This window comes from Furipterus horrens, unplaced genomic scaffold (assembly GCF_987537825.1).
Source record: "Furipterus horrens unplaced genomic scaffold, mFurHor1.1.pri manual_scaffold_6, whole genome shotgun sequence".
In the NCBI taxonomy this organism is placed as follows: Eukaryota; Metazoa; Chordata; class Mammalia; order Chiroptera; family Furipteridae; genus Furipterus; species Furipterus horrens.
In genome coordinates this window covers 155734727-155761519 of record NW_028327176.1, presented here as the reverse complement: position 1 = coordinate 155761519, position 26793 = coordinate 155734727, and the positions used below count along the sequence as shown (strand labels likewise).

General features: G+C 37.3%; 1 protein-coding gene across 3 annotated transcripts; it reads left to right on the top strand.

Moving 5' to 3' along the window:
• Positions 1–5830: 5830 nt before the first annotated feature.
• GPRC6A (G protein-coupled receptor class C group 6 member A) lies at positions 5831–26185 on the top strand. 3 transcript variants are annotated; one of them, XM_090280617.1, is made up of 6 exons: positions 5831–6061; positions 9240–9543; positions 11988–12299; positions 19407–19619; positions 22634–22757; positions 25071–26185. In XM_090280617.1, the coding sequence occupies exons 1-6, from the start codon at positions 5868–5870 to the stop codon at positions 26183–26185; spliced, it is 2262 nt and encodes a 753-aa protein (XP_090136743.1). In that variant the 5' UTR covers positions 5831–5867. The 3 variants fall into 3 exon arrangements, with proteins under 3 accessions (XP_090136743.1, XP_090136741.1, XP_090136742.1); XM_090280615.1 differs by having other exon boundaries at positions 11988–12824; XM_090280616.1 differs by lacking the exon at positions 19407–19619 and having other exon boundaries at positions 11988–12824.
• Positions 26186–26793: the final 608 nt, after the last annotated feature.

Genomic DNA, 26793 nt, shown 5'->3' with positions numbered 1-26793 from the left:
ACCAATTAAATGAAATAACTTACTTAGCTACGCACCCAATTGAATGTATTGGGGATTTAGGCTTTTGTCATGTAATTTTACCTTTTACTAAAGATTTGCTGAACTTTGTAATATACAGTACAATGTTAGTCTTCTAGCACTCAATGCTGCTTAAGCAATAGCAATATGAATTGATATTTTAATTTTTGCAAGTGAATGATAATAGTAATTGACTCTAAAAGATGCTGTTGATCAGGGGCCCCCACCCCCTGGGCCATGGATAAATACTGGTCCATGGCTTGTTAGGAACCAGGCTCCACAGCAGGAGGTGAGCAGGCCAGGAGCAAGCAAATGTTCATCTGTATTTACAGCCACTCCCCACCTCTCCCAGTGCCACCTGAGCTCCACCTCCTGTCAGATCAGCAGCAGCAGTAGATTTTCATAGGAGCATGACAAGTCTACCAATGTTGACAATCAGGCAACAATGCTTGTTTTTGTGTGATATATTTTTCAGGGGGATGCGCATGAAGATTTGTGTACTTTTGTTGCCAACCAACACCACAGCTGCAGAACTATTCAACCATCTGAATGATTACATATCAGGAAAACAGTTGGTCATTTTGTGTCAGTAGATGCATGGGTGGAGCGGCTGCCATGACTGGACAGGTTTCTAGTTTCACCATTTGGGTCAAAAGGTCACTTCTAGATGTGAGTCTACCCACTGTGTCATCCATAGAGAAATCCTGGCTAGCCAAAATATGTCTAATAACATTTTTAGGATGTGATTAAAATTATCAACCACATGCCCTCAACTTATGTCTGTTCACACAGCTCTATGACGAGAAGGTCACAGGGTACACACAGAAGTGAGATGGCTTTCTAAAGGTAGATCACTGGCCAGAGTTTCTGAGTTATGAGAGCTGCTCTGGAAATTTCTTCTAGAAAAACAGTCACTACTGTCAACACATTTCAGTGACAAAGGATGGGTCAGAAAACTTGCTTACTTGTGTGTCATATTCAACCTGTTCAACGAACTCAACCTGTCACTTCAGGGGAGAGTGGCAACTGTGTTTAAGTCGGCAGATAAAGTGGCTGCATTCAAAATCAAACTGGAATCATGGGGACAACAAGTAAACATTGGGATTTTGGGTATGTTTCATTTAACAGAGACAGATTTAATGGTGGGCACACTGGGTGCACGCCCTGGGCCCAGACTTCTGAAGGACCCCACAAAACCCCAACTTTACACTTTTTTCTAATGACACCAAGTTTTGTTTCATTACTACACTGCATAAAATATGGTTAACATGTATTTTTATTTTCCCTGTCTCTCTCTTTTTTTTTTAAGGGGCCCAATATTTTCTTCTGCACCCGGGGCCTCAACCGACCTTAATCCGACTCTGTGTTTCAAATATTAACAGAGATTTCAAAAGAGATTGAGCCAGGGTCTTCTTTCTCCAAGCTGGTGCATGATTACTTATCTCAGCTTTCTAAGAGTTTGAGCATAACTTCCAACCACAAAAGACCCCTGAAATCGGAAAGAATTAATCTGCAGCCCATTCGTGAATAAGCCAGGTAAATCGGACTTGTCTGTGCTAGAAGAGGATCAACTACTTGAGACTGCAAATGATGGTGGCCTTTAAAGTATGTTTGAGACAACTTCAAATCTCCAATACCTTCTGGATTAAAGTCGAAGCAGAATATCCTGAGATTGCCACAAAAGCACTGAAAAGCCTGCTTCCATTTCCAACATCCTATCTTTGTAAAGCAGGGTTTTCTGCAGTGACAGCAACCAAAACAACATTACAGAGTAAACTGGACATAAGTAACACACTTCAGTTGTCACTGTCTCCCATCACCCCCAGATGGGACCATCTAGTTGCAAAAATACAAGATCAGGGCCCCCATTGGTTCTGCATTGTGGTGAGTTGTATAATTACTTCATTATATATTATAATGTAATAATAATATAAAGTGCACAATAAATGTAATGCCCTTAAATCATTCCAAAACCACCCCCACCCCAATCCATGGAAAAATTGTCCTCCACAAAACCAGTCTCTGGTGCCAAAAAGATTGGGGACCACTGCTATTGATTGTATCTACTGAGTACTGTAACTCAGCTTAGCTTTCTGGGGCTCATCTGTCTACTATATGCCTATTAATGGCTTGGTAAGATGGGTAAAACTGAGCAACACATTTGTAATGTAGTTAAATATGTCAGAAAACTGTATTCTTTAACACTGAGTTATAAGATGTACAAAGACCTACAAAACTCTATCTTAGTCTTCAAAAAGTCTCCGTCAGGTTGAAGAAGTAATAGTTAAGCACATGAAAAATTAGGAAACAATAAGTCAAGTAAATAAACCCAATAGAGGCCAATTGCAAGTGCCTATTCACAGGATTTATGTCTTGGAGTTGTGTTCTTAAGGTTAAAACTCGCCTGCTAAAATTCTTGCTAAAGGATTCTTGTGGAAAATAAGCACACTATAAACATCAAAATGAACTGAAATTTAATGTTGATTGAATATATAGTTGTGGTATTGTGCTTTGAATACCTCCTCGTTTTAGTTAAATATATGTTTGTGCAGCTCTGAAAAAAAAAAAAAACTGAAGGGGATTAACAATGTGGACTGATGGATCAGAACACATTCTTATGCTCTGTTTATTTCCTCCCTGAACTGTAGATATTGGCATCTACCTTCATAATATTGGTGTGGCTGGTTCTTTAACTTCAGAGTCAGCACTCTGACCTGTTCTGCCTGGCTGGCTCTGTGTCAAGCAGAGTAGTCTGCTGCTCGCATTGTGTGGTCCAAAAGCTCCCCATGAGCCCCTGCCATGCTGTCTCCCTGCACCTCTTGCAGATAACTGAAATTTCATTAAGTTGATTCACTGAATTTTGAAGATGGTTCTATTTTTAAAATGTCACTGCAAATGCAAATAGCACTGAAAACAACTTTGTGGTGTCCTAATTAGAGTAAAATTTAATGAAGTATGAAAGAGGGGTGTGGAGTTGGGTAGAGCCAATGGGAAACCCTGATACCAGGAAGGATAACTAGGTGCTAAAAGATGATGGGTGGCAAACCCCACTGGTTTAAAAGTTTCCTAGAGGGCCAACACTCTATATTCTGTGCCTCTGTCCCAGAGTGTCATTTCCAGCCTGATCCAGTCTTCACTTTCATCATGTGGGGAGTGACCCCATCACCAGTGCTTCAAATTAATACTGATAGCACAAAGCACCCTTACTCAGTGATTACACACCCATACTGTACTTGTCCAAGCAGGTTGATGGTGTTTTATGAGAATTACTTGAGAAGTGATACCACTTCTGTACTATTCTCTTTAAATATTATTCAGATACCTTATCACATAAAGATAGTTACAAGGAAATAGTGTAATGAGGTAAAGAAGAGCTAATGCCATAAGAAATTTATCTATCAAAATTTGAGTTTTTATATTTCAGAAACAGCTGTTTAGTAAAAAAAAAATTGTTTTTGGAATAGGAACAGTTATTGTTACTGTTTTTAATAGCAGAAAATATGTACCACTGTAGATTTTAAATTATGGCTAAAAGTTCTGTCCCTGGTTCAATAATAATACAGACTACCACTATGAAGATTGTGTGTCTCTTCGGTATACACAGTATCTTCCTTCAAGCTTAACTCAATTGTAGATTTACATTCTAGGGAGACAATAACCAGCTACTGATACCATTACAAACATCATCATTTCTATCAGGCATACATTTAAGATGTTTGAAAAAGAGCTCTGAACAATGATTTAATCAACTGTAGAAAGCACACCAAATTTAAGAATTAATAACTTTCAGTCTGGTTTTGAGAAGAGAAAGGAGGGAGCCACTATGTTCTGAATCTTTGCATCTTCCCAAAGGTACAGTATTAGGAGGTGCGTAAGTGAATAGGTCATGAGGGCAGAACCCTCTTAAATGGCATTTAGTGTCCTTATAAAGGCAGGCAGAGAAAGCTCCCTTGTACCTTCCACCTTGTGAGATTTATAGTGAAAGGACAGCCATGTATGAGGAAGTGGGCCCTCACCAGACATTAAAACTGCCAGCAAAATATCTTGAACTTTCCAGTGAAATAATTGTTTGTATTCTTTCCAGATAAATAAATGTTTGGTATTTTTGCTATAGAAGCCCTAAGACAGGAGCTAATTGTTGAGTCTCTACCAAAATGCAGGAGCTTTACAAATTGATTCAGCAGGTCTCAAAACATACCTCTTACGAGCTACGAGTGTTTTACCTATTTTATAAATGAGAAAATTATTGTTCAGAAAAGTTAAGTAATTCACCCATGGTCACCCAGGTCTAGCCCAAATTTGGAACCCTCTCTGCCACATGACACTATATTTGATAAGGCAAGGGCTTTTGGAACATTTTTCTTACCTTCAGGAGGACCCCTTTAGAAATAGATTTCCATCTTAAATTATATTGATAAAAATAAGAAAATGTGGTTTACCTTAAGTTTTGTCAGATAACAAAGACCCTAAATATTTAAACTGAAACCTAATAGAAATTACTTGGTATGACTTTTATCACTGATTTTTCAAATAAAAGTTGAATCTGAGCCATATGGTCACGTGAAGGTCATATTTTGCTTAATATCTATTATATGCTTTTAATATATAACAATTATGCCTTAACTTTTAGTATATATTTACAAAAGCTCATCTTTGAACTTGCAATTACAGAAGACCTTGGAAGTTATCTGAGCAAAATAACCTTCATTACAAAATATAAAAACATAAAAACATAAATTTATCCAATTGCACACATGGACAGATAGACACAATCAATATTAAAATTAAGATGGATAAAATGCAAATGCAAAACATTTCAAGAGTCTTCAAACTCGTGTATGTTTATTAAACTTTCTGGACAACTAAAGTTAACTAGTTTGGGTCCTAAGAAGAAATCCTGCCACTGGTAAAAATAAAAGACTTAAGGAAACATGACACTGTGTAAAGGACTATAACTTCAGTTGGCATAACCCCACATGACAATGGAAACTAAGGCTAATTTGGAAGATGAAAAATACCATAATTTTCATTGTACTCTTATTTTCTGAAGTTCTTTTAAACATGTCTGCTATCCATTCAACCAACTGGATATATTAGGTTTAGAATTGCTTGTCCATGATATATTCCTTAATAATCCAATATTTGAATGAGATTGATTTTAAAAAGTAAAGTTTAGAATCTTACACTGTTCTTTAATAGTGTCTACATCACTGAAGTTTATCTATCCTTTATAAATTCTAAATTATATCCATAAAATTATGTTAAATCAGATTCCTAAGCTTTTAAGGACATATAGCCTAAAACTAGTTCCAAATTTATAAAACTAAAACCCACAGTGTCAATGATCTGTGACAGACCTTTCTTCTTCAAAGCAAAACACTATGTCAGACAAGTTTCACCTCACTACAAAAGTTACTTATTTCTAACACATGTAAACAGGAAGTAATAAATACCTAAACTTAACTGAATTTCATTTGTTTAAATAGAGCTTTTCCAAGAAAATAAAAGGATTCTATTTTTCTAAACAGTCTAAACATTGAAGCTTTTGTGCCTTGGAGGTGATCGCCCCAGAAGTGCAAACTCCCTTTGTTTCTGCTTGTATTGGTTTTTCCCCAGCGTCCTTGCTATCACACATCTCGAACAAAGGAGTGCTAGAAAGTCTGATATGTTCTTATTGGTAAAGAAATGTTTTGACTATCATCAAGCATCTGAATACTGAGTGTCTCTAGCCCTGGACACTGTCCTATATCTTACATGGTGTTTACAGGTGAAATAGGAACATGTTGTTGGCACTCTGTGAGCTTAATGATTCCTAAGAACTTGCATGAAGTGAGCAAATGAGATAAAACATGGCACTATTGATTGTACTGACTCCGTGCTTTGTGATTATTCTTGCTGCTTCCCAGCCTTGCCAGACCCCTGATGACTTTGTGGCTGCCACTTCTCCGGGACATATTATGATTGGAGGTTTGTTTGCCATTCATGATAAAATGCTGTCCTCAGAAGACTATCCCAGGCGACCAGACATCCGGAAGTGTGTTGGGTGAGTAAAGCCTTAAAGAACACAGTTAAATATCCAAGTATATAAATGTGTACTTTTATTGACCTCTAACTTGTTTTAATACGATTTAAACTCTCATATTTTTAAGTTGACATAGTCTTGTTATGCTTTCCAAAAAAGTGAGATACATCAGCACTATATGTATAACTAACCTCCAAGTGCAGAAGCAATGAATTTATATGTATTTTACCTAAAAAAATAATTCCTGATGTCACTTGAGAAAACCAGTAAGAAGCATACATAAATTGTTTATATTTTTAACACTCACAACATGCATTTTGTTTTAAACGTATATCTATTACTTAATTCTGTGTTTAAATCAGACCGCATATAATTTTTTTCTCTACACTAACATTTTTGTCAACACTGTTTATTTCCTCCTTGAAAAAAATCTAATTCTTTTATGATAAATTAGGCCTTACCTCAACTCAAAGGGTTTCTTCCTTGAGAAACACTTGACATGCATGGTGAAAGCCTGACTATAGAAATGACATTAGGCACAGTGTAATATGGAAAAGTAAAGCCAGGAAGAGGATATTAAAAATAAATTTTCTTTAAGGACAACAGGATATTTGAATTCTAATTTTAGTTTGGTGGCAAACTAATTTTATAGACTTAAGCAAATCACTTAAACTCTTTGAGTTCCAGTTTCCAATCTTCCCATCAGTAAAATAAGGAGCATGAAGAACCTCAAAGGACACAGGTGGCATCAACCTCTGTAGCTATGGCAATGGGACCCCCATGCTGCTTTGAACCCTAACGTTCCAATTTCTATCTTGATGTTTTTGTGTGTAAAGTTAATCTCTTCCTTTCTCCTTTCCTTTTTCCTTCTTTTGTCAAAAAGTACTTAATATTGTATGCCAACTATACTTAATTTTTTTTAAAGTATTTGCCAAGCCCTCTAAGAATGCTTTCAGATAAATGCGATCCCCCACATTACACTGAGATTCCTTCCTGGTATTCTACTCAGAAGTTGGGCGTGTTGAGCTACTGTCATCATAATTATTGATTATCAAGAATAGCAGGAAACAACACTGGTTGGTGTGGCTCAGTTGGTTGGAGCACCACCCCTGCACATCAAAAAGTTGGGGGTTCAGTTCCTGGTCAGGGCACATACTTAAGTTGGGGGTTCGATCCCTAGTCAGGGCACTAATGGGAGGCAATCGCTGTTTCTTTCTTACATGGATGTTTCTCTCTCTCTCTCCCCCTCTTCCTCTCTCTCTAAAATCAATGAACATACTTTTAGAAATTAAAAAAAGAGAGAGAGAATAACAGGGGACACCCTAAAATATTAATGAAGAATTTCAGAGCACTAAATTGGTACCCGAAGAATGACTACAGATTTGAGACCCACAATTGTAGGCCAATAATTAAGACTGGAAAACACTAAAGAATTATTTGATTAAATACGCAAATTTATTCTGGAAAAAATCACCAAGCTGGACATCCTTTCACTTTTTTGTCACTTCTTGAGAGACATATTTACTCAACATTAAACAACTATTTGTGAAATGCCTACATCACACAGGCCCAATTCCAGGCACTGGAGATATTGAGGTAAATACACCAGAGAGTTTCTGAGGCTCACAGAGCTAACATGTGGGGTACTATGAAAATATTATGCATTTTAATAGGCAGACAATTCCTTACTTTAACCTTTCTTTTTTGTGTCTTTCTTTAAGTTAAAAACTTAATGCAAATTTGCTAAACTTCACACTTAGATAATCCACAATGACAAAAAATATTATTCAAATGGTTTTATGTAATTTGTCATAATTCAATAAAGTAAAAGGAAACTGTAGACTAGCAAAACCCTAAACAATAATATCTCCTTTTATTCATTTAAAAACATTATTGAACCCTTACTATGTTTTAGGTTCTGTTTGTAAACTTTTGTATACTACGGTGGACAAAATAAGCTTAAGGTAAATCAGTAACCAAAGAACTCAGTGCCAGGAATAATCACAAACCTAGAAGTCAATCAGAAAAGCCCTTTGAAATAGGAAATAGCTGTGTCTTGGAACTAAAAGAGTGTACTTTATCTAGGAGAAGGCTACTGAGATTTTATTCAGAGCCTGTTTGCTAAGTTATTTTTTCTTTTTCTTTAATCAAATCATTTTTTATTGTTATTCTATTACAGTTGTCCCAATTTCTCCCCCTTTGCCCTCCTCCACCCATCCCACCCCCAACTCCCACAGTCAATTCCCACACAGTTGTCTATATCCCTGGGTCACTCATATATGTTCTTTGTCTAGTCCCTTCTTCTAATTTCCATCATTATCCCTTTCTCCCCTCCCCTCTGGTCACTTTCAGTCTGTTCCTTGTTTCCATGCCTATGGTTCTATTTTGTTCATTAGTTTGTTTTGTTCATTAGGTTCCTCTTATAGGTGAGATATATAGTATTTGTCTTTCACTGACTGGCTTATTTCACTTAGCATAACATTCTCCAGTTCTATTTATGCTGTCACAAAAGGTAGGAGTTCCTTCTTTCTTACTGCTGCATAGTATTCCGTTGTGTAAGTGTACCAGAGTGTTTTGATCCACTCATTTACTGATGGACACTTAGGCTGTTTCCAGCACTTGGCTATTGTAAATAACACTGCTATGAACCTAGGGGTGTATGAGTTCTTTTGAATTGGTGATTTGGGATTCTTAGGGTATATTCCCAGCAGCGGAATTGGTAGGTCAAAAGGCAGTTCCATTTTTAGTTTTTTAAGGTAAGTTATTTTTAAGAGACTTATTAATCTGGTTCTCAACCACAACAGATTATAATCAGAAAATTAAAAGATAGGCTTGTGAATCTAAAAAGCAGGTATTTGGACAGCAATAAAATGCTGATATTTAACTTTAAAAAAATCAAACACATCTTCATATTGCAGAATATTAAACTGAGTATTCAAAATTGTCCCAAAATTCATTAAGACAAGGTTAAATCTTTTTCCACAGAATCCATTTGAGAGAACTGTGGGTTTCTATATAACTTTTATATAGGTTTCCATAAAAAATTATTTTTAAATAAATAAATTTATACCCTTTAAGAGGTAAGCTTCATTGATCCAGAAATTGTTTATTTTAAGGCAGAGATGTGGATAAAATGAGATATCAATGTGTCTGTAGAAAAGTTATCATCTGATTTCAAAAAATACTTGTTTCTCAACAGGTTTGAAATATCATCTTTTCTTCAAACCCTTGCCATGATACACAGCATCGAGATGATCAATAACTCAACATTATTATCTGGAATCAAACTGGGGTACGAAATCTATGACACTTGTGCAGATGTCACAGTGGCAATGGCAGCTGCTCTGAGGTTTCTTTCTAAGTTCAACTGCTCCACAGAAATTGTGGAGTTTAAGTGTGACTATTCCAGCTACATGCCAAGAGTTAAGGCTGTCATAGGGGCTGGCTACTCAGAAATAAGCATGGCTGTCTCCAGGATATTGAATTTACAGCTCATGCCACAGGTGGGTTGTTTTTTTTTTAACCTCTCTACATTGGTTTTGACTATATTCTTTATTGTGAAAGATCAGAGTAACCTGGTAAACTAGGAATTTGCTTTAACTTTCTTTTCTCTTAGTTAAAGAGAGGATGTTCCCTATATGGATCAGATAGTGGACAAAGCACTAAGGGGGAAGTCACCCCTCAATCTGTCACATCTAGTTTCTGACAGTTTTTAGCATGATTTATACCAGACACAAAACTCTGAAGACCTCAACTACCTTCTTTCTGAAATAACATCAGTCACGTGCTATGAAGAAAAGAGGAGAGTGAGAAGGGGGAATGGAGATCAAGGCAGAACTCTCAAGGAGATGATGCTTAACTTAAAACTTGAATGAGAAGAAGCTGCCAAGGGAAGATGAAGGAGGGGAGGACAGTATCTAGGCTGAAAAAAGGTAGCAAGTACAAAGTTAACATGTCCACAGAATAACAAAAAGGTCTATATGGCTAGATCAGTTGAGGAGAAAGGAGCATGATAAGATGCACTTATTGAGAAAGGCAAAGACCAGGTCATGTAGCATCTTGTGAGCTGTGGTATGATTTGCATTTGTTCTGAGTATGATGAGAAGGTGCTGAACAAAGACTGTGAAACTGCATATCTCCCTGTAATACAAGCCCATAACCAGGAGGTAAGCAAAAGCGTCTCTAAAAAAAACCAAAACAGATTTTACAGAGCCCTGCAATAAGTTCTTGTGTGCTACTCAGAGTCAAGCAAGTCCCCCTGACTTTTGTTTTGAGCTACTTCCCTTCATAATGCATCACTTGGAAACTCAACATGTCACTGTTTTCTAAGTTCAAGGAAGATTAGAAGCCAAATGTTAGAAAATAAAAGGGTTTATAATCAGATTATCAAGAAATGACTATCTGATATAAGTGAAACTATAGAAAAAATATATAATGAACATGCAAAAGAATTCAAAATATATAACTTTCTGGAGCTATAATTAATAAGTGTGTATATCCACAAAAGACTCAGAGTTCCATTATGTTATGGCCTAATGAAGTTGATAATAAAAAGTTTAAATCAAAAATGACAAAACAAAGAATTAGTCCCCCTAATATTTTAGAGATAAGGTTTGGTTCAAATTTCTAGATCATGTATAAGACTAGCTAGGTGATAAGTAAGATAAGTAGATTCTTTTGACAATGATTGTTTAATGTAGAAATGTAATTTCCAGGATAGACCACACGAAAAGGAAGGGGACCCTCCGTAGGTAAAACTGATGTTCCATAACCCCATCTCTCACAGCAAAGGCAGCTATGGTGATGTCAGGTATGGAAGGGAACTAAGGTTTAGTGAAGATCCACCATGGCTGATGTCCATTTAAATTCTCTCCTGTCATCCTCACAAGAATTCTAGGTAAAGAAATGTTGACTAACTTTACCAAATTTATGAAGTCCAGAGTCTGACTTCAAAGCCTGTTGTTCTTCCATCATACTATAAATATAAATAGTAAAAATAAAAATTATTATTATTATTATCATTCACTGAGCAAGTGACATGGAGCATTTGTGGCATAGAGGTGATAATTCTCACTGGACTTAATGCATTATGTAATATTCCCAGACAATTCAACTGCACATCAAAGTTTGAGATGCTCTCATTGACAAGACCCTCCTGATGGATCCTTCACAAACCACCCCCTGCCCCATTTGTTTCTTCTTTCCACAAAAGACTCCAGTTGTAAATCAGGCAAACCTTTGCACACAGCAGGTAGGCCTCCCCAAATGCCAATGCTTATTTGACTAGATCAAAGCTCAGAAAACTATAAATTACAGATAAAATGTGGCTCTCAATCTCTTAAGCTGTCAAGATAAACATAATTATTATATATTTTTAAAATATTGTAACAAAAAAGGTAAAATATATGACAGAGTCCATATGTGACCAACAAAGCTTAAAATATTTTATATCTGGTCCATTAGAGAAAAAGTTTGCTGACTCCTGAACTAGATGATTATTTGGCTGAATGAGTTATTTCATCTAAGATAAAAATCACCCAAGTTGTATATTAGACAAAATTTTGAACATACTAGGTGTTCCAAAATGCAATTTGCTTATTTGACTTCCTGAATTGTTTTCTGTATTTACCTCTAAGTGTTTAAATAATATCCACTCTTGGCCTTGGCCTAAGATATAGAAGTGTATATAAAGAGATCAGAGAGAGCCTGAGCCTTCGAAGGGCTCTCCTATACACAATATGAAAAGATAGGAGAGCAATGACTCTAAACAGGTACTAAATATCATGATATAAGTTATATGGAGTTCATTGAAAATGAAGGAAGGAAAGGACCAGAGAATTTTTAAAAGGTTATGAAAACTCACAGAAATCAAAGAGAGGAACGCCTGCTATGAACAGCCATCTGGAACTCTTCAACACCATAACTAAAAGATGCTCTCAATTTCCAGGTGAGTTACGAATCAACGGCAGAAATCCTAAGTGACAAAATCCGCTTTCCTTCATTTTTACGGACGGTGCCCAGTGACTTCTATCAAACTAAAGCAATGGTCCACCTGATTCAGAAATCTGGATGGAACTGGATTGGCATCATAACCACAGATGATGACTATGGACGACTGGCTCTCAACACTTTTACACTTCAGACCATGGCAAATAACGTGTGTATAGCCTTCAAAGAAGTTCTCCCAGCCTTTCTCTCAGATAATACCATTGAAATCAGAATCAATCAGACACTTGAGAAAATCATAGCAGAAGCCCACGTTAATGTCATTGTGGTATTTCTGAGGCAATTCCATGTTTTCAGTCTCTTCAGTAAAGCCATTGAAAAGAATGTGAATAAGGTCTGGATTGCTAGTGACAATTGGTCAACAGCTACAGAGATTACCACCATTCCTAATGTTAAAAGGATTGGCAAAGTTGTGGGGTTTACCTTTAGAAAAGGGAATGTGTCCTCTTTCCAGTCCTTTCTTCAAAATCTGCATATGTTTCCCAGGGATCATAACAAACCTTTACATGAATATGCTATACTCTTGTCTGCCTGTGCTCATGTCAAGGATAGTGATTTGAGTCAATGTATTTTCAACCGTTCTCGGGAAACTTTGGCCTACAAGGCTAACAAGGATATAGACAGGAACTTCTCCCTGAGAAATGACTTCCTGTGGGATTACACTGAGCCTGGACTTGTTCACAGTCTTCAGCTTGCCGTGTTTGCCCTTGGTTATGCCCTTCAGGATCTGTGCCAGACTCGAGACTGTCAGAATCCCATCGCCTTTCAACCATGGGAGGTACTAATTCACATGCCCAGGAAAATTTCCCTACCGTAATTTCTTCCATTTCTTTTGCTGCTTTAATTTGCAGAGCTATATAAACTACTCTTAATATTCCTTTTATTTGTAGACACCTTCAGGGTTAATAACCTGCTTTTCTACCATTAACTCTTTCTTCTTGAGGATATTAGAGCTGTTATTTTACCTTCATCTACTACTCTAACCCACCAGAGTTGTAGGGGGGTTTTATTTTTACTTTTCATAGAAAATTCTGTTGATAGTGCTATTTTCCTTGAGTTTATGGATTTGTATCTGATCTAGAGTTTTTCAAGTCTTCATGAGAATTACCTCCTTTAATGCTCTTAACAAACACAAGACCAAGCATGCTTAATTATTCTTTTTATAATTACTAAATATTATGGATAAGAAAACTAAGCTAGGAGATGCCAGAAATGTGATTCTAGTCTGGGTCTTCTGACTCCATGCCCTTTACTTTTCATGGTGTCCCAGGTAGATTATAGTCCCAAGAGCCTCCAGTTATGACTCTTATTTAGGGCAGTCGCTTTAGGACTCCAGTCTTCTTCAAATGAATGTTTTTCAGTCAATCATAACAATTCCCATGATATCTCAGTTTAAAATACATCACTAATCATGCGTAAGAGAAGCTTTTCCCTTTCCTCTCTTTGATTAGTTTGTAGGAATGCAAAGCTTAATGTGACCCTATTTAGTGAAAATTTTTCATTGTGTTTTATGTGCCCATGGACAAGTCACTTAAAAGTAAATTGCTGCTTTATGTGATGATAAGTTTTACTCATCAAGAAAAGATTACTCATTAATGTGCATTCAAAGCCAAACTTATCTTCCTTGAGTCAGAATCATGTTCTGAAAACATATTTGTTTTAAAATTTGTAAGGGAAAAGAAGGTGAAAGGAAATATTCAATTCTTCTGATATTACAAGTGGGAATCCAGGACAAGCTATTTTTACTTTAAACACCTATAAACACAAGCTCCAAGGTCTCAGGAGATCAGCTTATATTTGGGTGGATCATGTGATGGTAATAGGGTGTTTCAGATTGCTCACTTTAAAATTAATTTTCACCTTAAAAATGTAAAGCACAAAACCTAATGATGAAGATTGGAAATTAGGATCTTTTTAAAATTAGAACTCTATTTTTAGAATATATATTTATATGTGTAGTTATTTGAAGATGCTTGTTTGAAAGCACAGTCTTTGTAGTATAAAACTTTTAATAAGGGATTGGTAAAAACTATAAATTAAATGGACACCAAATGAAATCACAACATGGAATTTTAGGAATGAGAGATTGAGAAAGAGTAATGCAGAGAAAATAGGCCATCACAGAAACAGACAGAATAAATGGGAGGAGATAGAAAATGTCTCATAAGGAAAGAAAAATATGAATCTAAAGATCTGGGAAAGTATTTTAAATCAGGGATAAATCTCAAACTTTCTGAGGAAAAGACTGGAGATAGTATAATCTAAGCAGAGTCTGCTAAAATGTTTTATTTAGATGCTAGAAGTCCGGGTTGTCCTTTATGTTCCAGGGAGTCTGTTTATCTAGAAACAAACAGAAACAGATTGGAAAGAAGGAAGAGGGAGTGTCTAGTTTCTTTGATCATGATGTGAGTGAGCTACATCTGTGCCATATTCAGTAGGGCAGATAATGCAAATAATTTTTATCTTTCTATGAGGGAATGTCCACAGACATTAAATTTAAAAGATCAGCAACATTTAGAGTCACTAATCAAAGATACATTCCTAAAGATTATTTTGTCCCCTAGCAAAATTCACTAATATTTAAATGATAGTTTCTGTGTGATTTTAAATTCAAATAACTTTAGAGAATTTAGTTTTTCCCAATATTTGAGGATAATCTTTACTTTGATTCCTTACCTGTGGTGATATCTGGGAATAGTATTTAGAGATAGCTCAATCAATGATTTTGGCTTTCTTTTTCATTTCATTTTTCTTTAACTCTGGTGATATACCAGGTAGTAAGTGATATATGTGGGATGAGAGAATGTCTAATAGCCAAACTTATATAAAGACATTAAATAGCAAATATTTGTTGGATGTCTCAATGTTCCAGGCATTGTGCTGAGTGGTAAAAATATTATATAAACTAAGACAATTTTCTCCCTTAAGGACTCATCTGTCTAGTGAGGAATACAATCAAACAGTGAAGTGGCTGACTACAATGCGGGATGGTGTGTGACAATGTTACATACAAATACAAGATGGCAGAGAAGCACATAACTGAGGCAACTGATCCAGTGTTAGTAACTGAGAGAGCATTCTCAAAGATCATGACATATCTGGGGAATATGATGGATGGATAGAATTTAGCCAGGGCAGAAATGCTCTAGCAAAGTCCCAGAAGGGAGAGAAAGGATGGCATCCTAAGGGAACAGAAAACAGCACCGTAAAACTGGAGTCTTTGATGGAAAGTAGAAGCAAGTGAGACTGGGGGGATATGTGAAGGATACATCAGGAGGGTCTTATCAATTAGAGCATCTCAAACTTTGATGTGCAGTTGAATTATCTGGGAGTAATGTTATAATGCAGATAGTGCCTCAGTAGTTCCAGGGGGAAACATGAAAGTCTGTAGTTCTCACAAGCTCTTGGGTGTTGCTGATACTGCTGGTACAGGGACCTTCCTTCAAATAGAAAAATCTGGACTTAGTAGAGGCAAGGGGAGCTAATTTTAGACAGGAGAGTGGTCTGCTTTCCATTACAGAAACAGCATTCCTACTGCAGTGCGCATTGATTAGAGGAACATAGGACTAAAGGGAGAAAGACCAATTTGGCCATCCAGGCTAAGATAAGGATGCCTCGTACTACAAGTACGACAATGAGGATGGAAAGACATACACAGGTGGAGCAAAAATAGATTTACAGGTGTTATGGAAAATAATACAATAATTAATAAATAATAATACAAGAATCAACTCTGTGTTTCATGTATCACAATTGTAAACTTACTTTTGCCCCACCCTGCACATGGATATCGATATATTTAAGAGGAAAGATGAAGAGAGCATTTGGAGAGAAATTGTATATAAAGGATGAGAGACAGAAGCAGAGATGCTGAAAATAATTTGAAAATTTGGCAACTGGCGTCATTTGTTGAAATGAAAACAGTGAGAAGTGGAGGTCTGGGTAGAGCAGGAAATAGTAAGCATTCCATTTTGGAGATATTAAATTTGCATAACTTATGAGACATCCTAGTGTAGCAATGGGGTGAGATATTAGTCCAGAAATCAGACAAGACATATTCAAAGAAGACAGTGATTTTGAAGTGATAAGGAAAATGATAAGTAAACAATTTTAGGGCCACCTATACTAGGTACTGACACACAGCCTCTCTAATTTTTATAATATTTGGACTCTACACTTTACTCTCCATCTGAAAGAAGTGACAAGAAGAAGTGTTATTGGTGACTGAGACTTTCAATAGTTTAGAGATGGAGGGGACCTTAGCAATAAGGGTCTGGCCTGTGGTCACACACAGAATTAGTATTGAAACTATCCTAGCTTTAGTCCAATGGGATTTTCACTACACCACAGAAAACTTCACAAAAGGAAAAAAAACATAGGTTGGATATCAGAGAGACTAGGCTGTTTCCTCTGCTATTCTATTATTTACTCACAGAGATACTTCTTTTTCATAAGCACAGCAGACTTGTGGAGACAGAGTGAACAACTGAGTAGTTAGAGAAATGGGAAACATTAACCATGCCAGCTTAACTGGTGGGCCTCCTGGAACTGTGTTCTCAAAAATAGGTCATTATCATAATGGAAATGCAAATCTTACTCTCTAAATTTTCTAGTATCAGTTTATAGTGAATTTCAGAGTCTCGATGAAAAATAAATAATTGGTGGGAAAGGCATTTAATAGCTTAATAACTGGAGCATTAATGTTCAGATTTCGCCTTCATGCAGAGCAAATGTTCTGTCATATTTAACTAGTAATGAACACACTGTTTTATTTGCCTCCACCCTCTTTCCTATAAGAACAGCATATAATTGAACTAGTTTATTTACATCCTACAATGTTATCATTATTTACAGAATGTATATGTGTCAGAAATTTACCTTGTAAAACCTGATTAAATGCTGTAAAAGAAACCAGATGGAAATTATAGTTCAAACACAAGGGTGAGAAAGAATATGCTCCTTAAAGAACTGAGTTACTGGGGCTTATGTGTGTGCGTTGCTTAACAAGGAACAGGAGAAAAATCAATATACAAGTAGAGGTGAGAAGATTGACAGTAGGCCCTTGCTTATTCTTTTATTTTTGTTCCCTCCATTTTTTTCTTCCATGCAATTGCTAAAATAAACTTTTCTTGGTTAATTTCACCAGGTTAGATCTGATATCCTGCTTCTTTACCATAATACTAACTAATTTACATTCATTACAAGAACTATGAAATCTGTGAAGATGTATAATAAAATCAATGTAGAAACTTAGAGATTTTACTAAGGTGACATTTGGTCATTGACATGACTGTCACAGCTAATATACTTACCTTAAAATATAACTTGATTTTTTTATATTCTGTTGACCAAAAAGAAAAATGTGACCCTGGCTGGTGTGGCTTAGTGGATTGAGCACTGGCCTGCAAACCAAAGGGTTGCCAGTTTGATTCCTAGTCAGGGCACACGTTTGGTTTGTGGGCCAGGTCCCCAGTTGGGGGAACATGAGAGCTAAACACACATTGATGTTTCTCTCCCTCTCTTTCTCCCTCTGATCCCCTCTCCCTAAAAATAAATTTTAAAAATCTGTTTTAAAATATTAAGGAAAGAAACATTCATAAAAGATTAACTTAAAAGGAATAAAATAAGAATAATTCCATTAAAATAGAATAATTTTTTCCTCATTTCATAGATCTTGCACCCAACCAAACCCACATGGCATCATAGACCTAGATAATGAGTGGACCTGGTGGGTTTGAAGAGGGTATTTACTTAGCCATGATTAGTTACCAAGTTAATGGTGGAGCCAGAACTGCAACCTGTTTTTCTCCTTCCTAGTTCAGTGTTTCTCTGTAGTACAAGCTCAACATGGCTTCTCATTTGTAAACAAAACATTTCCTGTTCTAGCTGTATTGCATGCAAGTAGAACAAACTGGATAATAAGACAAGTAATTTTTCATTGTGTTCCTATCCTCTGAAGTTAAAAAAAAAAAGGACATTTTATGAATTAAATTAAAAAGAGCTTAAAACAAGACAAATACATAAAAATAAAAATAAAACTATAAACATATATACACACACAAAAAGAAATAGAGTTTAGAAGTCACTATACTATGCACTCAGTCACTGAAGCAGAGTTGAAAACCATCATAGATAATAAGAGCCACACCTCCCACATGAATAACAAAGTATGGACTTAGGGTGGACAGTAGCAGTTCCCTTATGTACACCTGTCAACTAAACTTCTCTGATGGGAATGCCACTCAGCACATGCCCGAGAGCAGGGTGCTATTGTTACTAGACTATCTCCCAGATTTGTAGCTCTGTCCCTCAGCCTTCATTTTGGGGACAGTGAGTAAGACAACGACTGTCTTGGATTACCTACTCAGACTGGGCCAAGGGCCCAGGCCAATTGTGATGCTAGAAGGAAAAGATGCAAATGATAATAGGACAAAAATATAATAAAAATGAACTATTAAATAAAAAGATGCGTTTTCCTGCCTTCCATAGTTCCAGGTGGCACTTTGGTTATTAGTTTTGAGTCAGAAAGAAAAAATAGTGAGAAGACTTTGAATTACTGCCTTGTCAGGTGCAATGTAAAGACCACATAATGAAAGTCACAATGTGTGTCCTCAGATAAGTTCTTTCACCCCTTGGCTGGGGGTCCTCATATAAGAAAACAGGAAGATGATCCTTGTTCAACATGCTTTACCAAGTTGTTATGGAATAACAGGATATCACAGATTTGAGTATTAGCGAGTAATGTATGAATGTCAGTTGATATTATTAGTTAATAGGCTCAAAGTAAGTTTTACTTATATGCACAATATCCCCATTAAATAAAAACAGGTATTAATATTAGCCTTTGTTAACCCTTAATCTGTGCCAGGTACTGGCCTGAACTCTTCATAGTTATATTTAATCTTACCAATAACCCTATAAGGTAGGTTTCATTTAGTTTGTTTTGCAAATGGAGAAGCTGAGGTCTAGGAACAAATTGTAATTGTCAAGATCTAATGTGATATGAAACCAGAATTAGAGCCTAGACATCTGCTCCAGAGGACTCATTCTGTAATTCTGCAATGTGGAAAAATGAAGATGCCCAGATTTCAATGGTATGGACTAGAGAAACTACCTTCCATAAACATTAATTTGCTTTCTCAAATTCACAGAGCAAAACTTAGGCAGAAATGAGGCCAGAATTGTCAAATTGTTGCCAGGTAATTAAGAACCTTCATAGCTACTTACCACACTCACTGATTCAGGATGTCTTTTTTTCTCATTTTAAGTGATATTCCTTGTAAGACAGTGTTATAATTGAAATAATGGATACACTTACAATATTTCTCTTAGTGTTTGTTTCTATTATTATGTTCTATAGTTACTTGATATACTGAAAAATGTGACATTCACTGATGGAGAGAAGTCATTTCATTTTGATGCCCATGGCGATATGAATACTGGATATGATGTGGTGCTCTGGAAGGAGATCAACGGCCACATGACTATCACCAAGATGGCACAATATGACCTGAAGCATGATGTCTTTATCGTGACTAACCAGGAAACAAAAAATGAGTTCAGGAATCTTAAGGTAATTATGTTGTAAGTTGCTTTGTAGCATTCAAATTAATTGGTATCTCACTGCAAAACTCCTTGACCCCAACAGGACTTCTAGTAATCCTATTACCTGTTCACTATCCCCAACTTCTTTCATTAAATTCCATGGTCAACTTGTATTTTTCTCCCTTGTACACACCCGCCCTCAATTCCCTTGTCCCATTCTCTCTCTCTCTCTCTCTCTCTTAGTCATTCTCATTTGACCAAAGCAAAATCTTGGTTAAAGTCTCCGCATAATCAGTGTAGCTCCCATGTAGCTAAACTTTGTGGGGGGAACATCTTGATGACTGTTCTCACTTTAAATTTGTGCTCTCTAACCTCTAGCAGGCCTTAATGCTGCTGGACAGACCATTAATTACCTTAGTCCATTAACTTTCCCACCTACCTAGATGGTTATGTTATGCTTTCTCTTCTGTACTCTGACCTCAACACACCTTTCCCATCTTCACTTTCAGTTGTCCTTGCTTCCTAGTTCGCTAACAAAACTGCAACAATCAGAGAAGAACTCCAGTGTTCCCCCTGCCACCACATCTGTGCCTGGGCCCTGCCTTCCACCTGGCACTGTGGATAGATTGCCTATGCTTCTAGCCAAGGTCACCTCCTCCAATTGACCTCTGGATCCCAATCCCTTTCACTTACTCATGGATATTGCTCTGGCAGTTCTCCACTCTCTCCTGCATCCTCAAATATTTGCTTTTCTGTATCTACATGGTGACACAAATATGCTCTTATTCCTCCCATCTTTAAAAAAAGAGCAAAGAAAATCCATGGATTTCCTACTTCCTCCTCTGCATACTGCACATTCCTCTCTTTTCCTTTAAGGAAAAACTCCTTGAAAAAGTTGAATATATCACTGGATGCAATTTCTCTCCTCCCATAATTTTTAAAAATTCTTTCCAATCCGTCAAAATTCCTTGTGTCTAGTTCACCAATGCTTATTAATCTAAGCATCATCTTACTTTACTTACCAGCTAATTATTCTCCCCACCTTGAGATGCTTTATTTGCTTGCATGACATCACACATTTCTGATCTTCTTCCTGCCTCTGTCCATGGCTTCTCGGTCTCATTTGCTGGTCCCTCCTCGTTCCCGCTGTCTATAAATATTGGTGTGCCCAGAGCTCAGAATTGCTCCTTTTTGGCCTCCCTTTTTCTTGATGATCTCATCCAAGCCTATAGATTTAAACAATGTCATTATATGGAAGACAGATGACTCCCAAATTTTTATCACTGAATTTCAACCCCCCAAAAATATACAGTTGCCTAATGGATTCTTTACCTGAGTGTCTAATAGTCATATAAACTGATCATCTCTAAAACTGAGCTCTCAAACATACCCTCATCTCAGTAAATGACAACTTCCTTCTAGGTGCTCATGGAAAAACCTAGTGGGATCCTTGTCACTTCTCTTTCTGTTATGTTTCAAATCAATTCTAAGTTTTACTTTCAAATGGGTCCAGAATCTGACCCTTTTCGTCCTCTACTCAGTGGCTACCACTCCACTCCAAGCTACTATCACCTCTCACCCAGACAAAGATAATAGGTTTCTAACTGCTCTCAGCTTCTACTCTTTCTTACTCCCTTCAATGTGTTCTTAAAACTGCAACCAGAGTAACCCTGTAAAATATAATTCTCTGCTCAGAACCCTATGCACGCTATTTCTCTCAGAGTAAAGGTCAATGTCTTAAAAATCCTTACATGACCTGTCACCAGTACCTCCTGACCTCATCTCCTAGTACCTTCCTCTTGCTCTCACCCCTTCCTACAACCCCACAGGCTTTCTCTCTCTTGCACACATGCCTTCCCTTATAGCTCAAGGCATTTCACCTGCTGTTTCCTTTGCCTGTCTATGTGGTTTACTTTCTTACTTTCCCTAAGCATCCCCATCTCAGGGAGTCTATCCTTGGTCACCTTATTTAAAATTGCAATGTCAACCTAATACTTCTTAAACATCCCTCTGTCTTTATTTTTCTCCTTAACACTTATCACTGTTTAGCATTCTGTACATTTTGCTTATTTTTATTATATTCATTGTCAATTTTGTCAACTAATACTGAAGGTCTATGAGAACATGGATCTTTGTGTTTTAAACCATGCTGTGGGTTCAACAGTTAGAACAGTGCCTGGCATATGATAGGCACTCAGAAAATACATGTTGGATAAAAGAAAAAAATATAGTAATGCTTCAAGCCACTATCCTTGTTCTAATTTCCCCTGTCAAGTTTCAGTACAGCAAGATACTCTTTCCTTAAAAATGTATCTGCCTTTCTGTTACCAAGACTTATCTTCAGACTTTTTAGGGGAGATACTCAATGAAGGGGAAGGTGATACAATAACAAAAAACTGACTGGTGCCTTTAGTGACTAAATGGAAGAAGATTATCACCATAAAACGAGAGACAAGTTTGCTTTTCTGATGGAAACACCCATAAATATTTCAAGGTGGTAGTAGAAACTACTAATACCTAAGAACAATTAGGTCAGAGTTCAAGACCCCTTTGTCAATATGCAAGCTAGCTGGCCTATCAGCATTTCTGGTAAGTCATCAAAACTCATAGCCCAACAAATCAGATAATCCTGAATCTATTGACATGCCAAAGTTATCAATACTTTAGAATGTCTTCGATGTCTCTTATGTGGAGAGATACAAGGAACAGTGTTGCTAGGAAGAAAGGTTTCACTTTTATCCCTGTAATGATATCCAGCTTATCTCATTGTTAAATCCTTTGGTGTTCTCTGAGCATCCTCCAGGAGTGTGGATATTTCAGATTAAGAGTTTGCTCTGGATAACCCACAAGGCAGTTTTACTATGTGAAGTATTTTCCATTTTTTTAGACTTGTTCACATTCCTTCAGATGACAAAATAAATCTTATTACATTATTTTTTAAAAACAGCAAAATCAATTTAGTAAATGCATCTTTAAATTAAGCCAAAATTAGTTAGAATAAGTCATTTCAAAATGTCTTTGGAATTTCTTGTTACATTGCAGCAAATTCAATCCAAATGTTCCAAGGAATGCAGTCCTGGGCAAATGAAGAAAACCACAAAAAGTCAACATACCTGCTGCTATGAATGTGTGAACTGTCCTGAGAATCACTACACTAATCAGACAGGTAATGACAGTCACTCTGACATGTATGGTGACACAGCTGAACCATCTCTCAGACTGATTTTTTGTTTATGGGAATTCTATTCTGGATTATTTTTTCATTTGGAAAAAAAAGCATCTCATGCTACTGCTAGATTAAATTCTAGTGAAATTTCATTTTATCTTGGAATTTGTTCTATTATATTAGTAGACATGCAACCAATACATAACAGAGATGTGAACATAACTTCACGTCCACAGGAAACTATCATCCCTTCAACTGGATTCCTCTCCAGCAGTTCTTAAAACAGTGTGTTTACTGTCAGTTTTTATGCATGTATCACACACACACACACACACACACACACACACACACGCCTGACTTGCATTTGGGGCACAATAACTATAAATAAATAAATGCCGAACTAACTAAACTGAGCAGGCAAGAAATCCATGCATGCACAGAGGTTTGCACGCCCTGGAGACCTCGTTAGTCCTACCAGGAGGTAACAGTGAAGCCTAAAAAAGAACTTTCTGTGAGACAAGGGCATGAACAATTGACAGAGATGAGACGCTACTAACTGATTGTTTGCCAAACCTGTTAACAATTTGACAATATCAGAGCAAAATACACAAATTAGAGAACAGGGGTGAGGTCAGCAGCCTTCAGAACCATTAAAGGAGCTATCAGGACTTTCCCTGGAGTTAGGCCTACTTTAAAAACATCACATTCCCTTGTTTATGGTAGCATTCCTATTCATCCTATAAAATCTGAGACCGCAGAGCCAGAATAGCTCTCAAATGCTTATTCTTTTTTTTCTGATTGGTTCCAGTGGAAGGAGTATCCCAATATAAACATTCCAATATGCATGTTCTGTCATTGTTTTACAAAAATGTCATTTATCCCAAACTGAGGTGAGCTGCAGTGTGTAAATAATTAGGTAATGAGAATGGGGGGGACAGGATTTTTCAGGCAATATGGTATCTAGCAACTCTCTGCCAAGTAGGATAAATAAAAACACCAAGCAAGCATGTAGCATTTATTTCCGATGGAGATGTACAAGAGTTTTTCAAGATACAACCTGGCTTGTCTTATGATAACCAGGGCAAATTGCTTCCAAGAACAGGTGCAAAAGACTGAGCACAAATTTGGAGGGAAAGCAAGGATTTAGGCTACTCTGGAGAATGGCATCTCCTATTTCTCTTGACGTCTTCAGTGCCCAGCTCTTGTACACAGATAAGGCCAATAAACGTTCACTGAATGTTAAACAAAATGGCAGACTCCAGCAGCAGTGGTTAAGGAAAGACAGGGAAGAACGGCTATTTGCTAGGAAGCACAATTTGGAATAGGAAGAGGCTGGGAATGTAATGAAGTTTATAAATAGAAACACAACCTGACTTTGAATATAAGAAGGAAGAGACACAGGCACAGTATAATGCTGAATGGGCAGAGCACTGTGGAATGGAATCAGATGGATGCCCATGGAGAGGCTTTTTGGAAGTGGCTGGGACTCAATCGCTAGGGTGTGGAAGTGGGGAGCAAATGCAATCCCTCAGATATTAACTGTCAGTGCTGCCCCTGCAGTCAAAATAAGCACAAATCACTTCCAACCTTACTACTGACTGTGTGACAGGCTCAATGTTACCTCTTGGAGGGAAAATAAACTTTAATTCTTATCAGCTGTCATTGATTGCAATCTTGCCTTAATCTAGACTTTAGAGGGCTTTAGGGTGACCCAGCCATACTCTCTCTGCTTTTAAAAGAACTGCAGTTTTATTTGTAATAGCAGCTCCCACCATAGTGAATGTCTACGGTATGGTATGCACCATACAAAGCATATTATATTTATTATCTCACTGAATGCAGCACCCCACTGAGGCAATCTTTTTTTATTTTTTAAGAGAATTGAAAATAGGCCCAGAAAATTTAATTAACTTATTCAAGATCACAGGAATTATAAGTGATAGAGAAAAGGACTTAAGGTACATCTGATTCTAAAGCCTTTATTCTTAACCCAGTCCCTGAACCACCACCTGTAATAGTAAGTTCACAGCAGACTAGCATCTCACTTGAGTATATCAATTTGCTAAAGACTCACAGCCGAGCAGCCTTTTCCCCTCTTTTTAACTCTCTCTCTCTTCCTTTTCCCTCACCCAATCCTTTCTCACTTTCTCTGGGTTCAGTGCATGCTTTATTCTAATAAGCAAGCATTTTGACAATGATATATATATCAATTTTTGAGTAGAACTGTTGCTTGAGAAGGATTTACTTGTAGCATTCTGGACAATCACCCAGTTTAAATGTTTGCAATGTAACCGAATCTCCTCTGTCTTTTAGACATGGATCACTGCCTTTCATGCAACAACGAAACTCATTGGGCCCCTGTGAAGAGCACAACGTGCTTTGAAAAGGAAGTGGAGTATCTCAACTGGAATGACTCCTTGGCTATTCTGCTCCTGGCCCTCTCCCTACTGGGAATCATGTTTGTTCTGGCTATTGGCATAATATTTACAAGAAACCTGAACACACCCGTTGTGAAATCATCCGGGGGATTAATGGTCTGCTACGTGATCCTTCTCTGTCATTTCCTCAACTTTGCCAGTACGGGCTTTTTTGTTGGAGAACCACGAGACTTCACGTGTAAAACCAGGCAGACACTATTTGGTGTGAGCTTTACTCTCTGCATCTCCTGCATTTTGACAAAGTCCCTGAAAATTCTGCTAGCCTTCAGCTTTGACCCCAAGCTACAGAACTTCCTGAAGTGTGTCTATAAACCGATCCCCATCATCTTCACTTGCACAGGGATCCAGGTTGTCATCTGCACACTCTGGCTAATCTTTGCAGCCCCTGCTGTGGAAGAAAATGTGTCCTTGCCCAGAGTCATTATCCTGGAATGTGAGGAGGGGTCCATCCTTGCCTTTGGCACCATGCTGGGCTATATTGCCATACTGGCCTTCATTTGCTTCATATTTGCCTTCAAAGGCAGGAAGTTACCCGAGAATTACAATGAAGCCAAATTCATAACATTTGGCATGCTCATTTACTTCATTGCTTGGATCCCATTCATCCCTGTCTATGCTACCACATTTGGCAAATATTTGCCAGCTGTGGAGATTATCGTTATTTTAATATCTAACTATGGGATCCTATGTTGCACTTTCTTCCCCAAATGTTATGTTATTCTTTGTAAGCAGGATACTAACACAAAATCTGCCTTTCTCAAGATGATTTATAGTTACTCTTCCCACAGTGCAGACAGTCTTGCCATGAGTCATGTGTCACCGGATTCCACTAACAGCAATATCACAATGACCAATCCCAGCTCTGGTGGCCAGCCAGTAGGCTGGCAGAAAAGCAAAGACCTTCAGATACCAACTTTTGCACACACATGCAAGGAAAATGCTACAAGTGCACCTAAAACTTGGCCTCGAAAAAGAACTTCAAGTATATGAATGAGTCCTTAGGAAATGGCACACTCCAGGATAAAATGTTTCTAGGGTCTCTGCATTTAAGATGTGCATTTACTTTTCAAGCAAACATATTTTCTGCATTTCTCCACTGCCAGTATTTTCATCAAATTTTGGTTGAACACTCTCCCTCTGTCCAACCACCTGTTTAACAAAGAAAATAGATTCCTCAACCTGAAACTCACTTTATTCCTTACCTCTTCCATTTGCCTCCATCTTTACCTCCTTCCTTGTAGCCACATAGTTAAAGATATCTCTTCTATTCAAAACTAGCCCATGATGTAACATCCTTACTCTGTCCTCCACTAGTTCTTTCAAACCTCTTTGTAGGGTTCTTTCCTTGTCTCTTCAGCATCTTTACCTTCCCATTTCCACTGCTCAACCAGCTGAACAAGATTTGAGCAGCCACCTTGTGCCAGGTGGTGTACTAAATACAAAGGAACAGGAGGATAAGGCATCATTTCTGACTTCAAGGAGCTCAAAATCTGGGGGGAGACAGTCACATATAGACATCTCCAACTTGGTATGGGAATTATATGATTGTAATCTGTGTAGGACATTCTAACAGTGTAGTGAAGTCACATTTAGCCACA

Coding starts and splice junctions, on each gene's coding strand:
- GPRC6A (XM_090280615.1), top strand. CDS start 5,868: ATGGCACTATTGATTGTACTGACTCCGTGCTTTGTGATTATTCTTGCT. Junction 9,544..11,987: donor ATTTACAGCTCATGCCACAG/GTGGGTTGTTTT, acceptor CTCAATTTCCAG/GTGAGTTACGAATCAACGGC. Junction 22,758..25,070: donor TCACTACACTAATCAGACAG/GTAATGACAGTC, acceptor TCTGTCTTTTAG/ACATGGATCACTGCCTTTCA.